Source organism: Drosophila albomicans, chromosome 2L (genome assembly GCF_009650485.2).
Source record: "Drosophila albomicans strain 15112-1751.03 chromosome 2L, ASM965048v2, whole genome shotgun sequence".
NCBI classification, from domain to species: domain Eukaryota; kingdom Metazoa; phylum Arthropoda; class Insecta; order Diptera; family Drosophilidae; genus Drosophila; species Drosophila albomicans.
This window is the reverse complement of record NC_047628.2, coordinates 12,267,639-12,288,872: the sequence shown is the minus strand read 5'-3', so window position 1 is coordinate 12,288,872 and position 21,234 is coordinate 12,267,639. Positions and strand designations below refer to the sequence as shown.

Sequence of the window (21,234 nt, the reverse complement as noted above, 5' to 3'; positions counted from 1 at the left end):
GCCTGTAGTTATTATTGTATATACTAAAATTATCGCTTGTTATTCGAGTTTTGTCAATTTGTGAAGGCGGAAGTGGGCGCGGCAAAAATTTGAAACAAACTTGATCTACCTGCAAATTTAACAAGTGATGTCGAAAATTTATAGCTTTATCTCTTATAGTCTCTGAGATGTAAGTGTTCATACGGAGAGACGGACACGGCTATATCGTCTCGGCTGTTGACGCTGATCAATAATATATTATATAATATATAGGGTCAGAGATGCCTCATTATGCATGTTACATACATTTCCTGCCGGCACAAAGTTATAATATATGTACTTTTACGCTATGAGTAGCGGGTATAAAAAATAAATTTTAAATACAAAAGTCTATTTTACCTGAAAAATGTTGTTCATTAAATTAATCATAGCTAACAGATTGAAAAAGAAAATTTAAATAAAATACAAAACGTACACAAGCTTTGTATTAATTGCTCATTAATTTGAACAGATGACCATGTAAAAGGTTTGTTGAATTGCTCATTAATTGAAAGAGATTCTGATGTAAATGTAAAATGCGTTGGTGGACATTAATGTATAACTTGTATAATCTAAAGAGTTTTATTTATCAATTTAAAAATCTTTTCAATTAATTTTCGTGATCGATAGTTGCATTGTGAAATATCCCATTTAATGTCTTAAAATATACTAGTCCTATTTCGAACAGCTTCGTTATATTATTTGGGTATTGACGCATTTTCCCAAAAATCCGCATATCGATAACTGCACATAAAGAATCGATATCGTTACCTGCTGTCCGATTACGATAAGACGACAGTTGGAAAATATCTTTATTTAACTGGTGTGAAAATACATAAGCACTTATATTTAATGGCATTTTTAATTAAAATACTTAATATTTTGTCTTGGTGTGTGAATAAAAATTTGATTTCTGCTCTAATTAGCGGTTTGCTCAGTAAAGACAACTTTTGTTTCTTAAAGAAAATAGATTAGAAAAATTAAAATGAAAAATTACATATGTAATTAATGTGCGTTTTGTGCTTAAATACACATTTGCACTAAGCAAAATCAAAAGAGAATATGTTACTTGTGTATCTTAGTTTAGTGATTAGATGACAGATTATATGGTTATAATAAACGTTTAGTGATTAGATGACCGATTATATGGTTATAATAAACAAGTTTAAACTGAATTCTTATAAATAAAATAATTTCTCTGCAAGAGTATCCGATGTATTACGCTGAACGCTTTGGCCAATCAAGTAAGCCATCTTATGAGCGTACTGAAAAACGAAAAAACAAATTAATAAGTTTAACAATGAAATATCGGAAGCTTTCATGACTTGCCATGCAGCACGCTGGAATGCGAACAGTTCCAGGCCAATTATACAAAAATATCTATACGAAAAAATTTTCATTTAATTGGTGTGAAAATACGTAAGCACTTATATTTAATGGAATTTTTAATTAAAATACTTAATATTTTGTCTTGGTGTGTGAAAATGAAAATGAAAAATTACATATGTAATTCATGTGCGCTTTGTGCTTTAATACACATTTGCACTAAACAAAATCAAAAGAGAATATGTTACTTTTGCATCTTAATTTAGTGATTAGATGATAGATTATATGGTTATGATAAACGTTTAGTGATTATATGATAGATTATATGGTCTTATAAACAAGTTTAAACTGAATTCTTATAAATAAAATAATTTCTCTGCAAGAGTAGCCGATGTATTACGCTGAACGCTTTGGCCAATCAAGTAAGCCATCTTATGAGCGTACTGAAAAACGAAAAAACAAATTAATAAGTTTAACAATGAAATATCGGAAGCTTTCATGACTTGCCATGCAGCACGCTGGAATGCGAACAGTTCCAGGCCAATTATAATATAAAAAGCATAGCTTGTAACTTAATTTTTGTATTATATCTGGTCCGTAATTCGAATCGTCTCGTAGCACAACGAAATGAGTTGGGCTTACAGTTCCTTGTCGGACCGATTGGGAAACCAATAAGAAATCATACATTTGAGCTCGTGTTATGCCCTTGTCAACTACGGTTCCCGGCGATGGATTTGTGTAATTGTTGTTACTTCCCTGAAAATAGTCAGAATGAAAGGCTTCGAAATTTTATGTTAACTTACGTTATTCAATTATTACCGTAAAGAATCGCGTATTTATACGCTTCTGGACAACTATAAACGTTATTTTTATATTTTTGCCACTAATAGCCTCGAATTGGGGAATCTCATACATGGAGCATAGATTTAGTTGACCATCCCCAACGCCATCTCTGAAAGATGTGAAGGATAATAATAATAACATCTGAATAAGATATTTTGATGCTTCTACCCTAATACCTGTAAATTATAACACTGTCCGGAAGGTAACCATTGCGCCGCTTATAGCTCTCCAGAGCACACTCAAAAGCCGAAGTTAGACCATTAACCAACTCTTCTCGTTTGGTTTGCACAACCGCCTTGCTATACCACTGCGTATAGGTTGCGTTTAACGAAGCGACAAATGCTAATATATTTGTAGAATATTAATAAATGTGTATAAACTAATTATTTAACTATACTTACCCGCTACAGAGCTGCTCTTTTGGCTGGGATCATGATACGAATCGATGCCACAAATCATTACTTTTTTAAATGGAATTTTCACAGACCACAAGGAACCGCCCAATTTGCAGTTCATTTGTAATATAATCTTTTGGACTATCGAGCGATTCTTGCCATCATTGAACAATGTTCTGGCGTTGATTATCTATAATTAAACATTGTAATTACTAATAAGAAGCTCACAGGATGTGTGCTATTTTACCTGTGAGGCGACAGGTAATTCAGCACAACAAATCTTTTTAATCGCCGAGTATCTGTCGTCTCTGCTGGTGGGACAAATACAAACAACTATTTGAGTTTCACTGACGATGTTGCGACGTAAAGCATCCACATAAGAGTCTATGCGATCCTGATCCAATATCAATTTCTTTGGTTTATTTATGCGCATACCAAATGCGGCACAACATGTCTCCATATGTTTCATGAATGAATTGCAAGCATTCAAATCGTTTTTGTGATATATCAAAAGCCAATTATCTATGTGAACAACATCGAGTAATTCACTGTTGGTTGCATCTCGCGAAAAATCAGCATTTGGACCGGCGGATACGGTTTTATTCGCAAAATATATTTGCTCGTCAAGTAGTTTGCGGCCAACGACGCTGACGTTGTTATTGGCTAGCGTCAATCCCCAATTGGCAAGAATTTGCTTTGCCTCGACATTTTTATTCACATTTTTCACGTACTTCTCTAAAGCCAAGATCCGTTGATTTGGCGTAACTCGCGTAACTGCTGCAATGTCTCGCATAAGTTTTTTATCATTACGAATATTATCATGGATGCCAGTCAAATAGCATAGTTCGGGTATTAAAGAATACCGTATTTCATCTTCATCTTTGCTCCCATTTTTTTCATATTTCTGTTGTTTTTTGCTTATCAATAACGGCTGTTTGATGTCTTTGATATTAATATTGTGATGTGTCTTGTAATATTCAATATAACTGCAAGATCCGTTGCGTGTTTCAAACATCGATTGTGGATTTTCAGTAAAGCAAATATCATCAATTCTATATGTACGATTATTATATCTGGTAATAATAATGCTACCCAATAAATAGATTTTCGCCTGCTCATGATAGCAACTCTTATTGTTCAGATAGATGTCAACGAGGTCTTCCAACACGGTCCTTTGGCATAGCAATCGGTGCGATACATCACAGCAAAGCATCAAACCGCCATCGTATTCGTCGACAGCTGTCACATATCCAGGCCATACTTCTAATTTTGCAGTAGGTATTATTTTTGGTTGTGTGGGATCAAAGTTTTTGCGATCGAATTTCACATACTTGAGCGTACGCATAATGCGATCAAATAGAATGTTGTATAGTTGAATGCAGTCCTTGAGGGACTCTTTCTTCTTGAATAGCAAACGTATTTCAATTTCACAATTTTCCGCAGTTTTGGTAACAAACGTTGTCAATTCTTCTTTGAGCAAAATTGGTAAATATAATAAGGAACCGTCAAAGGTCTTTGTGCCGCCAAATTTATCCTTATGCTCGTTTAAGTATTTGATCCTTAAGTGGATTGAATCGACATTGGGACTAAAACGCACTTCGTACAAATAGACTCCCTTGCTGGGATCAGAGTTAAGGCAAATGTAATTGGTTGACACGTTAATCTGGTTGCCTGTGAAAAGCAGAAGTACAATGTTAACTAACGCGAATAAAGACTAAAATAAAAAGGTCATCTTAACGGTAAAGAAAAATTGTTAATTAATTAATAATTAGTTTGCTAAGAGTACGCATAAATATAAAAACTAAAATTTATTTAAATGTATTTTTTATACCCGCTACCCATAGCGTAGAAGGGTATTATAACTTTGTGCCGGCAGGAAATGTATGTAACAGGTAGAAGGAGGCATCTCCGATCCTATAAAGTATATATATTCTTGATCAGCGTCAACAGCCGAGACGATCTAGCCATGTCCGTCTGTGTGTCTGTCCGTATGAACACCTAGATCTCAGAGACTATAAGAGATAGAGCTATAATTTTATTTCGATAGCATTTGTTATGCTTGCACGCAGATCAAGTTTGTTTCAAATTTTTGCCACGCCTCCTTCCGCCCCCGCAAATCAAAAAAATCGAAAAGCAAGCGTTATTTTTGGTATATACAATAACAACTATAGTAGTTGTGATTCCTGAAAATTTGATTGCGATCAGATAAAAATTGTGGAAGGTATTAAATAAATACTTTTGTGTGGGCAAAAACGCCTTCTTACTGGGGGTCTGAGTTGCTTTATATTTTGAATGTGGTACCATATCGATATACCAAATATACTGCTCGGTATATTTAGTATTTTTGTAGTATTTCCGGTATATTTTAAAAATAATACCGCAATATTTTGCTTTTATTCAAAATGGGTAGCGGGTATCTCACAGTCGAGCACACTCGACTGTAACTTTCTTACTTGTTTAGTAGTAGTATAATATGTAAAACCTATTTATAAAAGATATGATATACATATGTAGCTTATATAAAGAATATAAATAATTAAGAACTTATTATTATATAATAGCATATTATAATATAATATATAATTATTATTATAATATAATATATATTATATAATAAAAAATTGCAAATAAAAAATTATACCTTTTACGCCATAAATTTGATTTGGTAAAAATAAGCCCGGCTTGGTAATGCAAGTCTTAGCATCGGCCACTAAGTTTTGATTGTGATCTGAACCTGCTTTTTCCACAGACACTTCGAATTTGCTTGAAGTCGCACCCATGTCAATTCCCTCAGAGGATCCTGTGGTACTTATGCTCTCCACAGGCTGAATTCCACCGGCCATAAATGTTTGCAAAAAATGGCCACGACCGCGCCCACGTCCAACTGAGATATTGACATTTTGAAAAGATGTTGCTAATTCGCTGGCGACATTCTCCCTGGCAACACGCCGATACTCGCCGCTTGATAGCGATTGATCAGCATCCAAGCCGCTATCCTTAGTTTGATCGCCAATACTAGCCGAAATTTCGGAAGGCTCATCTTTTTTTTTGAACAAAGCCAATAAGTTGCCACGACCAGACATGTTCTATACATGCAAAACAAAAACAAATATATGAATTACTTCGACAATTGTCAATAAGAATAACTTACGGACACCCACTATCTTCACTTTTGTATTTTCTCACTCTATTTTGATTTTGACAAATTATATAAACACAATTATACATGTAGAAATTCCTCTACAAATTATACAGTTAGTTTTCCTTCGATTTACAAAATGGCGGCAAGCCACGATCTTTTTGCGTAGTGAGAATGACAAAATGCAATTACAATGTTTACCAAAAGCACATGTATGTGCGTGTTTTCATGAACAAACTGGTAATTGAATAATAAACTTAGATTTACTTACATATTTTGCTACATGTAAATATATTTATACAAAATTTTTCTTACCGTACGAAATAAGTGTGATGTAATCTGCTTTAAAAGTACTTTTGCTTTATTTTTTTTACAAATCGTAATAAAAATTATTCTCGTAAATCATCCTCGAACAACAAATCGGAACTGCTTGGTTTCTGAAATGAAAACTTCTAACTGTTTTATTTGTTACAGTGTGACCACCAACAATATTTTTGAAACATACATTTTTACACCGATGATATATACCAAAACACAGAAACGCCGAGAACTACAATCTGTTTACATTTCCGTGTTTGTCAACAACACTTTTTCACTCTATTCCAGTACCAGTCCCACAGAATCTCCGTTAAAATGTAGAAAATCTCAAGCAACATTATTTATTTCGATACAATTAGGATATTGTTCTTTTTTCTTAAAACAAAATAAATACATCTTCATGATTATATAATAATTTGAAATATATTGCTCACTAATTATGAAAACCATATAAAATTTATAAAGCGCGCAGTACAATTTTGAATAAACATGTACACGCCATCTATCCGATACTTCAATTCATCCCTGATTCACAAAACACTTTTTGTGAAATCGATATTTTTATTAGCGATACTACGATAACAATTTCCTAAACATCGTCTAGATCGATGGTAAATTGTAATTTAAGTACTGGTTGTTAATAATAGTATTAATGCAGTTATGAAATGAATTAAGCATTGTATTCGCTATTTCATTATGGCAAAATACGAAAAATGTAATGGTTTCCTTTCAATACAATACAATTTACACACATACGTATTAATTACATTTTTAGAACATTATTATACCTTGATTTTGCTACCATCAGGGAATGGGATGAAAATTCAAATTTACCGGGCTTTCTCTCGACAGAGATACCACCCAGTCAGTGTCTATGCTGACGACGATACAATCTCCTAGTCTGTCATTAAAACCAAAATAGCGCAAGACATTCATTTGAGGTCCAAGATCCAAAAGACAAGTGCACAAAACAAAACTGGTTTTCTTTCATATGATTTCTGTCTATAGTTGTTCATATGTATGTATGTGCAGTGCCGGGTATGCGTTAGTTTTAACCAATAACTGACGGAATAAATAAAATACTTTACGAATTGCCCTCGTCAATTATTTTTAGCAAAGAGCTTTTCGCCTGTGTTGTGTGAATTCTGTAAAGAAAAAGTTCGTTTAGTGTTATACTTCAACTCGGTGCTTAAGCAATAGGAGGGAGAGCTTAAACGTGAGATCATCGATTTCAAGGAATATACAAACAAGTTTACACATCTCAATTGGCTATGTACGTACATTTGTATACATTCATTAACATATGTATGCAGTATATACCAAAACATACATGCATTTATACACATATTCTTATGTACATATCTATCAAATTGTTTGTTAGGTATATAAACATCTATGTATTGGTAAATGCAATGAAAAATGTATTTATAACTACTTTTTAAAGAAAAAATTATGCTTTTTAAGCGAATGTGTGTCTATATAAATAAGTGAACTCAGCGTACAGACAACGTGTGTATATAAATATCAGTAAATATGTACGTATGTAAGGTTGCAAACGTACAAACAAAAGTCGCTGGTGATAAAGTTTTTCCGTCCCTACCTACTTCCACACCTCTTCTTATCAAACTGAAATCTCATGACGTAACTTCATTTTATATGTAGATCCGGAATATATTTGTCTATATCTCTGTGGATTTTTTTTTTACATTTAATCAGGAAGTTTCAAATATTTATTGTGAAGCAAGAAGAAAGTGGTCTCTCATGGCTGTTGTGCATTCTTCAAATTTGTATGCAAATACCTGTATATGAAATCGTGATCTATTTTTATCAGTCCAACCCAATACAATGGAGGAACACGAAATAGAACACTTGCCATTTGCATGAATTCATTCTAATTAGAACGCGCCACTAGTAAATATCACACGGAATGTTTGCGATTAATTTGTGTTTATCAATTTGTTGTACAAACATAAAGATTACTTGGCAGCTTTGACAACAGAGCCTAACCATTGTTATTTGTTATTTTTAATATTGATAGAAAGATACTCTAAACAGCTGACTTGACTTTGTGTGCTTGCAACCCTGAAGATCGACTTATCAATGCAATGAATTGACGTGCAATGAACTCAATTGAAGACATGTATACAATTTGAACAACGGCTCAGTTCTTAGTTTGGTTGCATGCAAGCGTAGTGTCTCTGTTAAAAACTATTTTAACCCTTAATAGTGCAAATCATATAAGTCAGTGCAAATTTTATAATTTTGATTTTGACAATTTTTAATTTCTCATTTATTAAACGCTGATAAGTAAATTCAGCAAATATGTTTCAAACATTTCGATCAGCAAGCGTCCAAAATAATAAATAAATAATAAAATATACGCTGCAGATTTTTATCGACTTATCGAAGTTAATTTACAATAAATGCCATGGAATTGAAACGGATTTTGTAATTTTTAATATAAATTTTTAAAATGTTAAATAGAATTATATACAATAAGTGAATCTACATTGAAAACAAATAAATTAAAAGACATATATATATTTTGTTATATATATTTTCTTTTTGTTATCTAATTAATTGCAGATCCTCCACAGAATCTGCATTTTCTGTTATCGATAAGTGCAGATTATGTGGAGGCTCTGCAAGTAATTTTTTTTGTTTTCGTATCGAAAACCGAGTAGGTATCGTCAACATCGTAACACGAAAGAATATATCATTACAATAACAGATTCGCAATTAAGAGCCAATAATATAATGAAAGCATACATATTCTTAATACTTTAAGGACGATGCGTTCGAGCACTGGTTCGGAGAGGTCTTCGAGTCAACTTTCAATATATGATTATCCAGAGCATTTGAATCCATTTGCCGATGATGACAATCACAAACGTTTGCGATTTTGGAGTTTATCAAAACGCGGCGATAACAGACGACGAAGTTTTTCGGTTGGAAACTTAAAAGAATTGTGGTTAGTATTGTATACCAATTTAATTCATTATTCTGTATATAATTTTAAAATATGCAATTCTTTAAAGGCCTCTCAAAACTTTTTCATTAAGAAAAAAGAAGTCATCGACTTTGGGTATACAGAAGACATCAGAAAGCCCTCCAGTTTTACGTCGGAGTTTAGAACCAAACTCTCTGTACCCAGGAGACCAGGCCTTCAGAAGACAATATACGAATTCCTTGCAGAATATCAATACACCAAGAGGTGTAAGTGGCTAGCCTTATAAATTAACATTGCAATACACAGAGTAATATAAGATTTTTTTTAGCTAAGATCGAGCGGTACAAACTTTAGTCCCGTTCACAATCCCCATCAACGGTCAACAATAAGTGAAGGGTATTTAACGCCGTTAAGTCAACGATACCATCCAACCAGGTAAATATTTTTATTTTTATTATGTTAAGAACTATTGTTAAAATAAATATTCATCGATATAATTTTGCAGATCTTCACAGACCAGTTTAGTGAGCTCAAATCCATTTGAAAGTGATATAGAGTCGGATGCGACCGACATTGGAAGTGTTTCACTTGGCGGAGTCCGCAAATCCTATCGCAAAAAGAGAAGAGCACCTTTAGCACCAACTAAGGAGATGGTAAGAACACATTTAAGTATTTGCAAATTATTTATTAAAATTTTCTTTATTTTTGTAGCTGAGTAAGACGTCGACTCCCGTAAATGGAAAACAAGAGGATAGTGAATTGAAAGCTGAGCAAAATAAAGCGATTCGATCCCTTGCCGTTGAAATAGAACAATTTGTAAATAATAGTAATGAGACTTCAACTGCTCCAATCCCAACAGTCGTAGTGGAGTCCCCCTCTCCTCGCCCTGAAAGTCCTCAAACTACAAACAACAACTCAGAACCGCCAATATTCGCTAAAGTTCGAATCCCAAGCAAATCTACCGAAAGTGATCCAAGTTTGCAGGAGGGTACGATAACAATAACGACAGTAACTTGTACTTCAACGATCGATCCTGTGACAGAAATTAAAACTGTGCAAATAGATAGTAATTTAGATCAAAACACAAAGTCTTCCCCTGTAGCCGAAAGTCCAAAAATTGAACGAAAATTTTCCGGCAAAAAGATTCCTCCTAAACCGCCAGTTCGTAGTCATTTTACAAAATCTGAAAATAAGTTGCAGAGTATAGAACGTACGTCCTCAAGCAAACCCGTTACGGAGTTTGATGAACCGAGTAGCAGTTCAGTGAAAATCATAGAAACCTCTTTTGTCTCAAAAACTCCACAAACTGAGCCAAAGATTTTGGAACAAACTAGTTCTCCAGCCTCTCCAAGTCGCAGCTCTATTACAAGAACAGAACCCGAAGAGGAAAATAAGTTACAGAATGTAGAATATACATTGACAAACGAACAGTCAGCGGTTCTGGCCAAAGTTAAAATTGTAGAATCTTCCACTGCCATAGGAAGTCCACAACATGAGCCAAAGATTCCACAACAACAAACAAGCTCTCCCGTCCCTCCAAGACGCAGGAGTATTGCTAAAGAAAATAAGATCCAGATTGTTGAACCGATAGTGAAAGCTCTTCAAATTGATGAATCGACTAGTTCTTCAGCTGATACTGTATCAGAAGTAACGAAAACTGATTCAAAGATTGTATCTTCATCTATAGCTGCAGGATCAAATGATAAACAAGCTGTTGAAACTAAAACAGTTAAATTTATTGAAAGTTCACAAACTGAGCACAAAATCGCAGATCAAACAAATTTACCGAAGCCGACAACTTCAGAACTTCCCCTTATTGAAGAAACTAAGATAGCGAATACAGAACACACTTTAACAAACGTTGCGGGGACAGGAAATTTGCCTGAAGATAGAATAAATAGACAACCTCTAAGTCAATCAAGTGAACGCAAAGGCCTTAATAATCTTTCAACTGCTCAAAAGTATTGTTTCAAAGAAAACAACAACGCTGAGAATTATGAGTACTTAAACAAGCCTTTGACAATTTTTGAAAACTCTGAGAGGAAATCAGAACGACCTGACGATGGAGGAGCCCAACCCAAACCAAAATCAGTCAAAGAAATTATTGATTCAATCAATAGGAGTCAGAAACTGCTCAAAGATAGTGCGGCAAAGGGAACTACGGTGTATTCAACCGCTTTATACACTGAAAACAACAATATTGGACCGATAAGTAATCAAAGAAGTTCACAGGTGCCTTCGGAGATCTCTCCAAATATATTAACGGCCAGCAGCTCGGGTGCTCCGTTGGAAAATGAGCAGCAAGTGGAAGAAAACTATTTTCAAAAAAGCAAAATCAATAAAACCGCCTTTCAATATCGTGAGTCTTCCCCAACAGCGTTAAATTTAGATTGGAATCCTCTGCCAAAACCAAAGAGAATTAATAACGGTTCATCAACTTAAAATAAATTATTCGATTGTATATGGCTTTAGAATTGCATAATTCAATAGTTTTAGTTTCAAATTAATTTCTGTGCTATGAAATGTCCAAAAAAAAAAAAAGCTTTGTAACTTGTGTAACTATATTTTTTGTATGTAATAAATGTATGATATGTGTATCAGTTTGATGTATCTACTTGATGTTTTCTATTTATAAATTCTGGCTCCTTAGCTCCCACTTTAAGATGAATTTCATGAATTCAAGACTAGGTAATGAATATACATATTTATGTAAAGCAATCAAGGTTCAAAAATAATACTCCGATGTTAACGTCTCCAAGGTAGTCTTGGCACCTACAGGGGGTTTTTCATACATTTTCAGTGAAATAAAGTCTTTATTTAAATGTCATAAAATTTACTTATAAACTTATGTATAAACCATCTAAAATGCATTATAAGTACATATGTTGTTGGAATAAACTTAGCTGTCCACGAAAATTATTCAAATGTATATTTGTTGTTTTGACTGTAATTATGTTTATTATAGTATTTTGTTTAATGATTAAATGGTCTTACATGATATAATCCCCTGATCAGGATATTGAAGTGTTTTCTGTCAAAATACTATTGGAGAGCAACGAAACTAGTGTAAACGATCATTAAAATACTTAAAGCATATTCAATAATTAAGTAATTATTTTGTATGTTTTTTTTTTGATTACTAGTAGTTTTCAAAATCAGAAATAAGTTGAAATAATTAAGATTTGTATGTTTTAATGTATGATTTTTTAGATATAAACATTTCATTCATTATTATTATGCTGAAAAAACAATGAATCGCGTTTAAGTTACTTTTTGCATTACGTTAATACATTGGGTTTTTTTTGTTTTTTCTTTATTCAAAATTCCTCAAATTGTTTAAAAATTATTATAATCGTATGTCATGTCATGTGTAGTGTGGATATATAATGCGTTCTTTGAGATTCCTTCAAATCAGTTCTGTAGGCAAAATTAAGATGTTTTGCGTTTGATGAAATTATTGCACCTTTAAAAAAGAAGTTCTATCCCATTTCTATATCCATATTCCATATCTTAAGGACCGTGTAATGATGCTATTTATGAGTACATACATATGTACATGCGTAATTTGCATAATTTAATTGCATATCGAGCACATCCACAAAAATACCTAAAGCAACCAAGACTCAAACTGACATCTCAATTGGGGAGGGGGAGAATACACATACGTAATTATGAAATGTCGTCTTACAATATCTATATACTTTTTACCGCGTAGTTATGTATGCTTGTCTGTAACTATGTATAAGTATATATATGTATATATTTACATTTCTATTTAATATTTAACTAAATTAGACATCTGAACACGGTCACAATTCAAAAAGAAAATGCTAAACTTAGTACATATTTAAAATGGATGTTATATCTACTGTTTGTTATGGTACAATTTTTTATGCTTTTCTTTTGTTTTGTCATTTTTTTTTTGTTTTTGTTTCGTATTTTTTTGAATATACCACGAGGTTTGTGTCGTTTTGTTTTTGTAAACATAATTTGTATTTATATGTATGTATATATAATTGTGTTTTTTGTTATATTCTTTTAAATCAATTGAAGGTATCATACGACGTCGTTCGTTTCCTTCAAGCTTGTACAAATAAAAGTATGAGTATATTTTTAAATATTGAGTTAATTGATCGACTTAATTTACAATACAAAAAGAAAAATGATTTACCAAGTATAGTTTCAAAAATTGTATACTTTCACATGATTCCTTTGACGACACAAAAAAACCTAACATTGAATTAAAGACTATTACGAACTAATACTATACTTTAGCTCAACTGCTGCCCTGCTGCTGCCCCCGTCATCATCAATATCAGTTTTTTTGCGAAATGATAACTTATTCGACAACCCATCCAAACATTTAAAAATATTATCTACGATTTTTATACAATAAATAAGTTTTCATGGATTGCGGAAGCTGCAGTTGCTGTATGCGCTCTTCTAAATTCACTCGGCCAATCTTCTGCCGAATTGTTCTTCGGCACAGATCCATTAATGGCAAGGGTTCAGCTGAAAGCAAAAGGATATCGATGTTAATATCTATTAAAATTCATCAAGTTAAAGGCAAATTAACGATTAGGAGAAACCCATTCCAAAACCCAAATGGAAATTAATAGGTCAAATACTACAGCAAATTTGAACTGTGCGCTCAACGAATTCCCAAAATCTGGAATGTTTTGATGTTCATATCAAACAGACGGACATTCATGTATCAAAACTCCTATAAACTTAATAAGGAAATGACATGTATTAGATAATCAAATATACTTACGATCTAATCCGCCGATGTAACGCATTGTGATCTCGCAGTGTCCCCAGACAGCAGAGACAACTGGATACAATTTCTTGCCTTTGAGGCCTCTAAATGCAATACCCAGGTATTGCTGATCAACAATGAAGCTCAGGGTTCCTTCGTCCATATCTAAAGCTACCAAGAACTTGTCGGGAACCAAGAAGGCTTCGTCATTCTTCAAGATGGCCGGATACGTGATGCCAGCACAATTTTTCGAGTCATGATACAATTTATTGCGTCCCAAATCCCAACCCCAACTTTGTTCTGTGGAACCAACTAAACTTTGATAGCCCACCGAATGCAACGGTGCATCCCCAGATGCAACCCCAACAACTGCATGTGTTCCCCTTTGTCGTGTCGGCCAATATATCTCCCATATATGCAATCCTTTTGTTAATCCAACTTTGCCGCGAATACAATCGGTACTTTGGGCAACGGGATGCCGGTGAAATGTCAATTTATCGTCCTCTTTGACGAATATGTTCAATGAGCGATCCTCCGAGTTCCATGAGTGTTTCAATTGCACTTCTCGGCTGGCTGGCGGCATATCTAGTAATATATCGATGCGAGCGGGTTTTACAAAATCGGCTTGCAATTCTCGGGGTATGATGGGTTTAAATGTTGATTGCGTATCATTACGGTTAACTGTTTTAACACCGCCACTGATTTTTTGACCCATGTTCATGCCACGGCAGCTTCGAGATCGCCTCTGATCGATAGCAACTTTGTACGATAGTCGAAGTCGTTCAAAATCTCTCGGTTCCAAGCGCGATAATACAACGCGCGGCGATAAAGTTGATGATGTTGAAATACTTTGAGGACGTCGCCTATCACTTGACCTAACTGCAGGTGTCCGACCACCCTTATACCTGCAATTAATAAAAAAAAAAACAAACGAAAAATGCATAAGGGTCAATAAAATAATATAATACATGTGTTTTGCACTCTTAAATCTCAACTCGTTGCGTTGTATGTATGTATATAAAATAAAACTGTCCATACATACATACAATTTAAGCATTGCCTTGAAATAGAAGTTACAGTCTGTGTGAGTTCGTCTGTATGTACATATGTATATGCTTGCATGTATGCGATGTCTTAGTATATATGTATATGTTAAAATGCAGATGTAAATAAATGTGCATTAATGCTCGCATGTACGCGTGTGGAAAATATATATGTATGTATTGTATTTACATTCAAGTACATTGTTCGTGCAATTTTGGTTAATAAAAAAAAACTTGATTGATGTACCAATGAATAAATTATTGCTAATATACTTATTTATTTGTATATGAAATAAACAGACACAATTATGTGTGTGTGTGCATACAATACATAATATGCATGTTTGTATTTTATGTACATACATACACAATTGTGTCAACGCTTGGGATATATGTTTGCATGTATATGTGTGTGAACACGTATTTACATAATTTTTGTTTGAAATAACTCAATTAACTTGCAATTGTTCATTTGCTTCACTCATTTATCTTTTTCTTTTGTTATATTTTATGTTTTTAAATATACACATGTGTATGCATGTATTACCTTTTTTTGCCAAGTTCCATTTACAAGAATTTTAACTGGTTGTTTTTTATAATATCTAAATACAAAATGGCGTCAGCTACGGGACTTCACTAATTTACGGTAGTTAAGTTTACATACGTTGAAGTACATATATGTATATTTCGATATGACATTGAAAAAACATTAATCATATATTTATGCGTATATACAGATTTTAATATATGTATAACATATATGTACACAGTAGTATAATTTGTTTCTTCACTTCACCTTCTGCACTAAACCCCGCTTACAAAACTACTACACGAGTTGTCAAGGTTGCATATACACACACACACGCGCGTATGTACGCTCGACACATGAACGTTGTATACGAACAGCACAGGGTGACTCGAGCTACTGAACTGGCTCCAGTAAGTTGAGTTTCATGCCATTTTGTTTGTTACCAAAAAAGGTGTTGTTACACGAAGATAAAAGTTATCGATTTGGATACATACATTTCCGATAACTAATAAAAATACTTTAAATAAAATGTTTGATGTTTTTGAAATAAAATAAAAAATATAGATAAATGGAGTTACCATATTAAAAAATCACTTATGATTTTCATGAAACGTCAAATAAAAACGATAAATTTAAAACTTATTTTGAAGTATCTTCAGCTATGATAATTTGTATTACGGAATATTTGTATTTCGGAATAAAATGTATTCTTCTAAAAATTTATTAAATACAAAGAAAAAATAATTAAATATATAAACTTCTGTCAAATTGCTTGACTAATATTTTTTTTTAATTTAGATTTTATGGATGTGTACAAAATTAATCGATAACTACACACAGCACACTGGCAGTTTTTGATACTACACAAAATATTTGCAATATCCAATTTTCGATTTGTTGCATTACAAAATTTTAAACACTGTACATTTTTATTAGCTAACTAAAAACCATCTGTTAATCCAAATGAATTAAAGAAAAATAGATCTGTGATTGTAAATATACTAAACGCGAATTTCAAAAATCGAGTTGTTTCTTGTAATTATTGCGCAGCAGTGCAGTCAATAATCACGAGATACATTTTCTACATTAGTAATTTTGGAGAAAAATTATAAAAATATTTAAAATAATTTATGTTTACAACTACTCGTAGAATTAAATATATATTAAATATTCGCAGAGTTATAAACATTTTTTACTCGATATTATACCGAGAGCAAATTACTGCATATCCTAATCTTCTTGTACCGATAGTTCACCGATATTTTTAACGAAGTCAATATCTTGTATATTTTTATTTTCAGGATCATTGATCAATTCATCCATATAACTTGTTTTAGGCCAAACTGGATCAGTGTATGACATTTAAATTAGTTATTTATACACTTAGCTCTATGTGCATAGTCGAATATGATAATATGAACTTGGTTGATGATGCCATTCTTTAAAATAGTATACGTTTCATACAAATAACATACATTTTCGAATGACATTTATTAATTGGTGTGGAATCAGGAAGCTCCAAATTAAATTAATTTGAACAAGTAACTTTTGAAATTATTCGAGATTAATGAATTATTTTTATAAATTATACAATTTTATAGTAATGTTAATATTATTTTTGTATATAGATAACATGAACTATTTCTTTTCATCCCAAATTCGAATGCATACAACTTTATTACCGACTCTACGGATTTTTATGCCGTTTTACGAATGATTTTCATTTAAACTCATGAGCATTTTAAAATAAAATTATAATATGAAACAATCGTATTTCGATTTCCAAGTAGTCCTTGATGACTGAACTTCCCAATGGAAATGAAAAGACCAAAGATTATGTACATAATGATCCTATGCACCTGTAATAATTGTATATACGAACCGTGTGCAGGTATCGAAAACATGTATCAATACAATGGACCGCATGCAATAACAATAAATGAGGAAGGTTGCGGTATTTACAAAACATGCGAAAGTTTTATTGAAATTACTTGTATATTGCATGCATGTGTATGTGCATGGGAGAGTTGCAGACCGTGACAGAGATCCAGATAATGTGCATTGAATCCTACAACCTTCTTTATGATCCTTCAATGTAGATATAAGTACATACATACATACATACATATATGCACATTCAATTACAACACTGAAATATGTACACAAGTATGTATGGTTGTGTGACCATGCTACAACATGTAAAACCGTCTGTTTAAAAATTGGCACATACAATTATACATTGTATATGTGAACGTACATATGTTTATACACAATGTCTATTTTGTTGTCCAATATATTCATATCTCTGCATACGTACATACATATGTACATGCACTTATAATCAAGCAAGCGTGCCACATACATACATACATATGTATGTAGTATGGGTACCTTTGTTCATACATACAAATGCCAGTACCTTCACAATTGCACATAGAAAATTGATTATCACTTATTGCAATACATGTATCCAAATAATTGTATTTTGTTTTTTTTTCAGCATTGGTTTTTTTTTAGATCTCTCAATGGTGCTACAAATACACTGTTTGCTGTTGTTGTATTGTCGTGTATATCACGGAACGCATAGAGTGCAAAACTCTTTTTCTTCACTTCATTATGAAAAACGATTGCGTGTATTATCAACTAGATAAGTGCTCGAATAAAACATTAATAATATACACTTACATTACTTCCGTCAATTTTACTTTCTCCTTAAAAAAAAAATCAAAACAACGGTAGCTCACAATGAAAGAACAGAAACCTATGATTGAACATAGAAACGAATGGAATTAGTACAACAAAACGAATCAGTCTGCTCACAGTAGTATTCCGTTCACATTATTGCTTATTACCGATTTAGGCCTTCTACACTACCATTTTTTTGGTTTGATGATGATGCAAAATTGTTTGTTATAAACAAAGATTAAAGATGGCATGTGTCGTAATAATTTATTTTGTAATTTGTTAATTTTCAAAAAACATACATAAAAAGGAAATAAATAAAATAATTAATAAACAACAAACAAACATTAAACAAAATTTGATTTAACCTCTTATCGTTTCTAAATTCTCAAATTACCAGTTTTTCCAAACATTTTTTTGACTGTACAATTATATTATTATTAATTTAGGTATATACATACATATATAAGACTGTCAAAATGATAGAAAATAATATATTAGCCAATCTTCCCAATGCTTTTCTGAGTAGAATAAAAGCTTGGATGCAATTTTTTAGGTGTCTGTTGTCTCCTGTATATCCACATTTGTAAAGATTAAAATGTGCACACAAATATTACAAAACAGTTTGGGCAGAGTTACCGATATGAGAAATTATATGTTTTATTGATTTTAAAAAATATGTATATACATAATATACATATTTCAGTAAATTTTCCAGAAATAAATATAAATATAAAATATCGATTTTTTCGATAACAGCTATCGATTTACAAACGATGTAGCCAAATCCCATCTCTGTCAAATATTATATAAATAAAACAATGGCATACGCATGTTGTGCTTCCAAAAATATTTTGAGGTAACAATTGACGAATATTTTAATTAAAAATTGTAATACAATGCTTGAAATACTTATTTCAGGATAGCACAATGCACTACACGACTTATGTCCGTGTATCCGTCGCACTATGTGAGTCCAATTGTCGATAAAAACATCCAGAACTCCAAGGGACTTGAACTGTCCCACATCCCAATTAAAGCGGCTCCAAATGATGTAAACGACACCATATTTTATGGGGAACTCAAACAGAAATTTCTGAATTACATTACCAAAAAGGGCAATGCCGAATTAGCGAAAGAGTTGCTAACGAAAACATTTGAGGCAATTAAGCGCACACAAATTGAGCGATTAAATCTCGGCGGCGCCGATCAAGAGAAAGTTATTACAGATGCCGAGACGCTGCTCATAAATGCCATCGAAAACTCGCGACCATTGCTCACGTTGTCCGCAATTAAAAGAGGCGGAGTCAAATATCAAGTACCCGTCCCATTGACCCAACGTAAATCCTATTTTTTGGCCATGAAATGGATTTTAGATGCGGCGCGCGAGAAGGAGCGTAAAGTAAAGTTGCCCGACAAGTTGGCTTGGGAAATCTTGGATGCAGCCTGTGGCCAGGGAAGGGTGATCAAGAAGAAGGATGATCTGCACCGACAGTGTGAAACCAATCGTGCTTACGCTCATTACAGATGGAGCTAATTGTGCACAATTTTTGCTGCTTAACATGTGCATAAAAGTAATAAAATAAAATTTAATTTTAAATTAGAAAACAAGTGCGGTCTTCTTATTTTAAATATATAATATTTTAGGTTTTATTTCAATTAAGAATCGTGTTACCATCACTAGATCGAAGGCATCAAAGATTATGTCTTTATGTCTTCAAAGCTTCCGCCCCTATTTCATCATATTTTAAATAGACAATAAAAGTTTATTTAGTTTTAAAATAAATTAATAATCTATGGCATTTTTAAAGATAGTAATCTCTTTCATTTACCATTTTTTAACAGTATACATTAAAGTTGATTTAAATTTAAAATAAATTAACAATCGATTCACATCAACAGATCCATCAATGGCGTCTTAAAGATAATCGTCTCCTTCAAAGATGCCGCCTAGAAAGCCATCTCCTTCACTGTCGCCACCACCACCGCCAAATCCAAGAAGACCATCGTCAGCGTTGGGAGGAATAAATGCTCCATTGAATGTATCTTCTAAACGATCCTCGACGCCGATCGTTGATGCAATGCCATAAATTAAGCGCATGATCACAAGTTGAATGAAACTTGGGGCACTGGTAGCTGGTGTTTTCCGCGCATCGCTCTCAAAATCTGGATTATTTGCATCTGCTATCACAGTGATCCTTGAGGATGCCACCAACTTTATGAGCACAATCGAGAAGATCAATGTTTGTAACGATGTAATGTGATAATTTCTTGATATTAGCATTATAGTAGATTAAAGTATGTTGCAAGTGAGAGTTATTAAATAATTATGAGAGTGTGTGTTGTCAATCGTGATAATCAATACTGAATCATAGATGCGAGACTCGTAATCGACCTACTCAAAGAAAGGTGGTTCTCGTTTTGTTTGTTTGTTTTCTCAATTCGAATTGAAACTTTCTCTTGTAACATTAATAACCATTTGAGTGTTTGTACGGTCAATATGAAATTAGTCTTACCTTCCAGTGTGACCAGTGTTTATTTTTATGAATATTTTCAGTGTGGCTGGGAATGCGAATTGTGATTGGAAAAGTGATCTAATCTTTTTTTTTTTGCATTGCGCAAGTCGCTGTTTTCATCGATCTGACGTCAAATTCTGATTATTGGGTGTTAAGGTTGTTTACAGCTGGCCAATGAATCACATTTCACCTGAGAATGGAAATGCGTAATGGTTTTGTTTCATTTGCATACAATTTATTTTTATTTTTTTTTTTTTTTTATAGAACTTTTCGTATTTATAAGCAAAAAGTGTTTTTTATCACAGGTGCCATCTATTCTTAAACGGATTAATAAGATTGACAAAGGTAGTTGTAGAATAATACAATGTTAATCCACTGGCGCCATCTAGCGCAGAGTGCACTATTTGCATTAGGTTATAATTGACGGTTTTATTTTTACATTATACTGAGGATATTATCAGACGTTATTTGTACTGTGCTCCCCATATTTGAATTTTGCACTGTTCTCAGGACAACAAATAAACAAAGCAAGCCCAATGTGCACATAAGAAGGCCAATTGATATATAAGTGGCAAAGAAATAAAAATGATAAGCCAACGACTTACCAATCAATGCACAGAACATTTTGCCTGCTCTCATAGGCTCTCCCCCACGCTAACTGTCTCTCTCGGGCGCTCACTCACTCTCTCGGTCTCCCTCTGTCTCTCTGGGGACGC

General features: G+C 33.1%; 5 protein-coding genes across 11 annotated transcripts; 2 read left to right on the top strand and 3 right to left on the bottom strand.

Annotated features, from left to right (window-relative positions):
- Window positions 1–813: 813 nt before the first annotated feature.
- LOC117564480 (protein argonaute-3-like) lies at window positions 814–6,171 on the bottom strand. 3 transcript variants are annotated; one of them, XM_034243281.2, is made up of 9 exons: window positions 6,037–6,158; window positions 5,734–5,958; window positions 5,224–5,668; window positions 2,830–4,253; window positions 2,589–2,772; window positions 2,364–2,529; window positions 2,164–2,296; window positions 1,852–2,100; window positions 1,349–1,787 (listed from the first exon to the last, which is right to left on the bottom strand). In XM_034243281.2, the coding sequence occupies exons 3-9, from the start codon at window positions 5,663–5,665 to the stop codon at window positions 1,701–1,703; spliced, it is 2,685 nt and encodes an 894-aa protein (XP_034099172.1). In that variant the 5' UTR covers window positions 5,666–5,668; window positions 5,734–5,958; window positions 6,037–6,158; the 3' UTR covers window positions 1,349–1,700. The 3 variants fall into 3 exon arrangements, with proteins under 3 accessions (XP_051858955.1, XP_034099172.1, XP_034099171.1); XM_052002995.1 differs by lacking the exons at window positions 1,349–1,787; window positions 5,734–5,958 and adding an exon at window positions 814–1,283; XM_034243280.2 differs by lacking the exon at window positions 5,734–5,958 and having other exon boundaries at window positions 1,350–1,787; window positions 6,037–6,171.
- Window positions 6,172–7,195: 1,024 nt separating this feature from the next.
- Window positions 7,196–11,597, top strand: LOC117564481 (mucin-5AC). Of its 3 annotated transcripts, none has more exons than XM_034243283.2 (6): window positions 7,196–7,312; window positions 8,828–9,010; window positions 9,078–9,255; window positions 9,318–9,424; window positions 9,495–9,642; window positions 9,701–11,597. In XM_034243283.2, coding segments are annotated over exons 1-6 (2,349 nt in total). In that variant the 5' UTR covers window positions 7,196–7,310; the 3' UTR covers window positions 11,432–11,597. The 3 variants fall into 3 exon arrangements, with proteins under 3 accessions (XP_034099174.1, XP_051858956.1, XP_034099175.1); XM_052002996.1 differs by lacking the exon at window positions 7,196–7,312 and adding an exon at window positions 7,558–7,574; XM_034243284.2 differs by lacking the exon at window positions 7,196–7,312 and adding an exon at window positions 8,657–8,719.
- Window positions 11,598–12,063: 466 nt separating this feature from the next.
- LOC117564482 (protein gustavus) lies at window positions 12,064–18,108 on the bottom strand. Of its 3 annotated transcripts, XM_034243287.2 has the most exons (4): window positions 15,456–15,682; window positions 15,339–15,393; window positions 13,764–14,653; window positions 12,064–13,501 (listed from the first exon to the last, which is right to left on the bottom strand). In XM_034243287.2, exons 2-4 carry the CDS (start codon window positions 15,356–15,358, stop codon window positions 13,362–13,364), a joined length of 1,050 nt encoding a protein of 349 aa, XP_034099178.1. In that variant the 5' UTR covers window positions 15,359–15,393; window positions 15,456–15,682; the 3' UTR covers window positions 12,064–13,361. The 3 variants fall into 3 exon arrangements, with proteins under 3 accessions (XP_034099178.1, XP_034099179.1, XP_034099177.1); XM_034243288.2 differs by lacking the exons at window positions 15,339–15,393; window positions 15,456–15,682 and adding an exon at window positions 18,006–18,108; XM_034243286.2 differs by having other exon boundaries at window positions 15,339–15,682.
- Window positions 18,109–18,762: 654 nt separating this feature from the next.
- Window positions 18,763–19,613, top strand: LOC117563464 (28S ribosomal protein S7, mitochondrial). The gene is made up of 2 exons (XM_034241816.2): window positions 18,763–18,861; window positions 18,924–19,613. The coding sequence occupies exons 1-2, from the start codon at window positions 18,824–18,826 to the stop codon at window positions 19,537–19,539; spliced, it is 654 nt and encodes a 217-aa protein (XP_034097707.1). The 5' UTR covers window positions 18,763–18,823; the 3' UTR covers window positions 19,540–19,613.
- A 55-nt stretch (window positions 19,614–19,668) lies between these two features.
- On the bottom strand, window positions 19,669–20,394 carry LOC117563466 (uncharacterized). Its single transcript, XM_034241820.2, has one exon. The coding sequence runs from the start codon at window positions 20,284–20,286 to the stop codon at window positions 19,921–19,923; it is 366 nt and encodes a 121-aa protein (XP_034097711.1). The 5' UTR covers window positions 20,287–20,394; the 3' UTR covers window positions 19,669–19,920.
- Between the last annotated feature and the right edge of the window lie 840 nt (window positions 20,395–21,234).

What these genes read in the sequence shown, in the direction of transcription:
- LOC117564480 (XM_034243280.2), bottom strand. Translation starts at nt 5,665, where the DNA reads ATGTCTGGTCGTGGCAACTTATTGGCTTTGTTCAAAAAAAAAGATGAG. An exon ending in AAAGAGCAGCTCTGTAGCGG is followed by an intron (nt 2,530 to 2,588) that starts GTAAGTATAGTT and finishes CAAATATATTAG; the next exon opens with CATTTGTCGCTTCGTTAAAC. An exon ending in GACAGTGTTATAATTTACAG is followed by an intron (nt 2,297 to 2,363) that starts GTATTAGGGTAG and finishes CACATCTTTCAG; the next exon opens with AGATGGCGTTGGGGATGGTC.
- LOC117564481 (XM_034243283.2), top strand. An exon ending in GGAAACTTAAAAGAATTGTG is followed by an intron (nt 9,011 to 9,077) that starts GTTAGTATTGTA and finishes AATTCTTTAAAG; the next exon opens with GCCTCTCAAAACTTTTTCAT. An exon ending in CAACGATACCATCCAACCAG is followed by an intron (nt 9,425 to 9,494) that starts GTAAATATTTTT and finishes ATAATTTTGCAG; the next exon opens with ATCTTCACAGACCAGTTTAG.
- LOC117564482 (XM_034243286.2), bottom strand. Translation starts at nt 15,358, where the DNA reads ATGGAACTTGGCAAAAAAAG. An exon ending in ATGGAACTTGGCAAAAAAAG is followed by an intron (nt 14,654 to 15,338) that starts GTAATACATGCA and finishes TATTAATTGCAG; the next exon opens with GTATAAGGGTGGTCGGACAC. An exon ending in TTACATCGGCGGATTAGATC is followed by an intron (nt 13,502 to 13,763) that starts GTAAGTATATTT and finishes TTTTGCTTTCAG; the next exon opens with CTGAACCCTTGCCATTAATG.
- LOC117563464 (XM_034241816.2), top strand. Translation starts at nt 18,824, where the DNA reads ATGGCATACGCATGTTGTGCTTCCAAAAATATTTTGAG. An exon ending in GCTTCCAAAAATATTTTGAG is followed by an intron (nt 18,862 to 18,923) that starts GTAACAATTGAC and finishes TACTTATTTCAG; the next exon opens with GATAGCACAATGCACTACAC.
- LOC117563466 (XM_034241820.2), bottom strand. Translation starts at nt 20,286, where the DNA reads ATGCTAATATCAAGAAATTATCACATTACATCGTTACAAACATTGATC.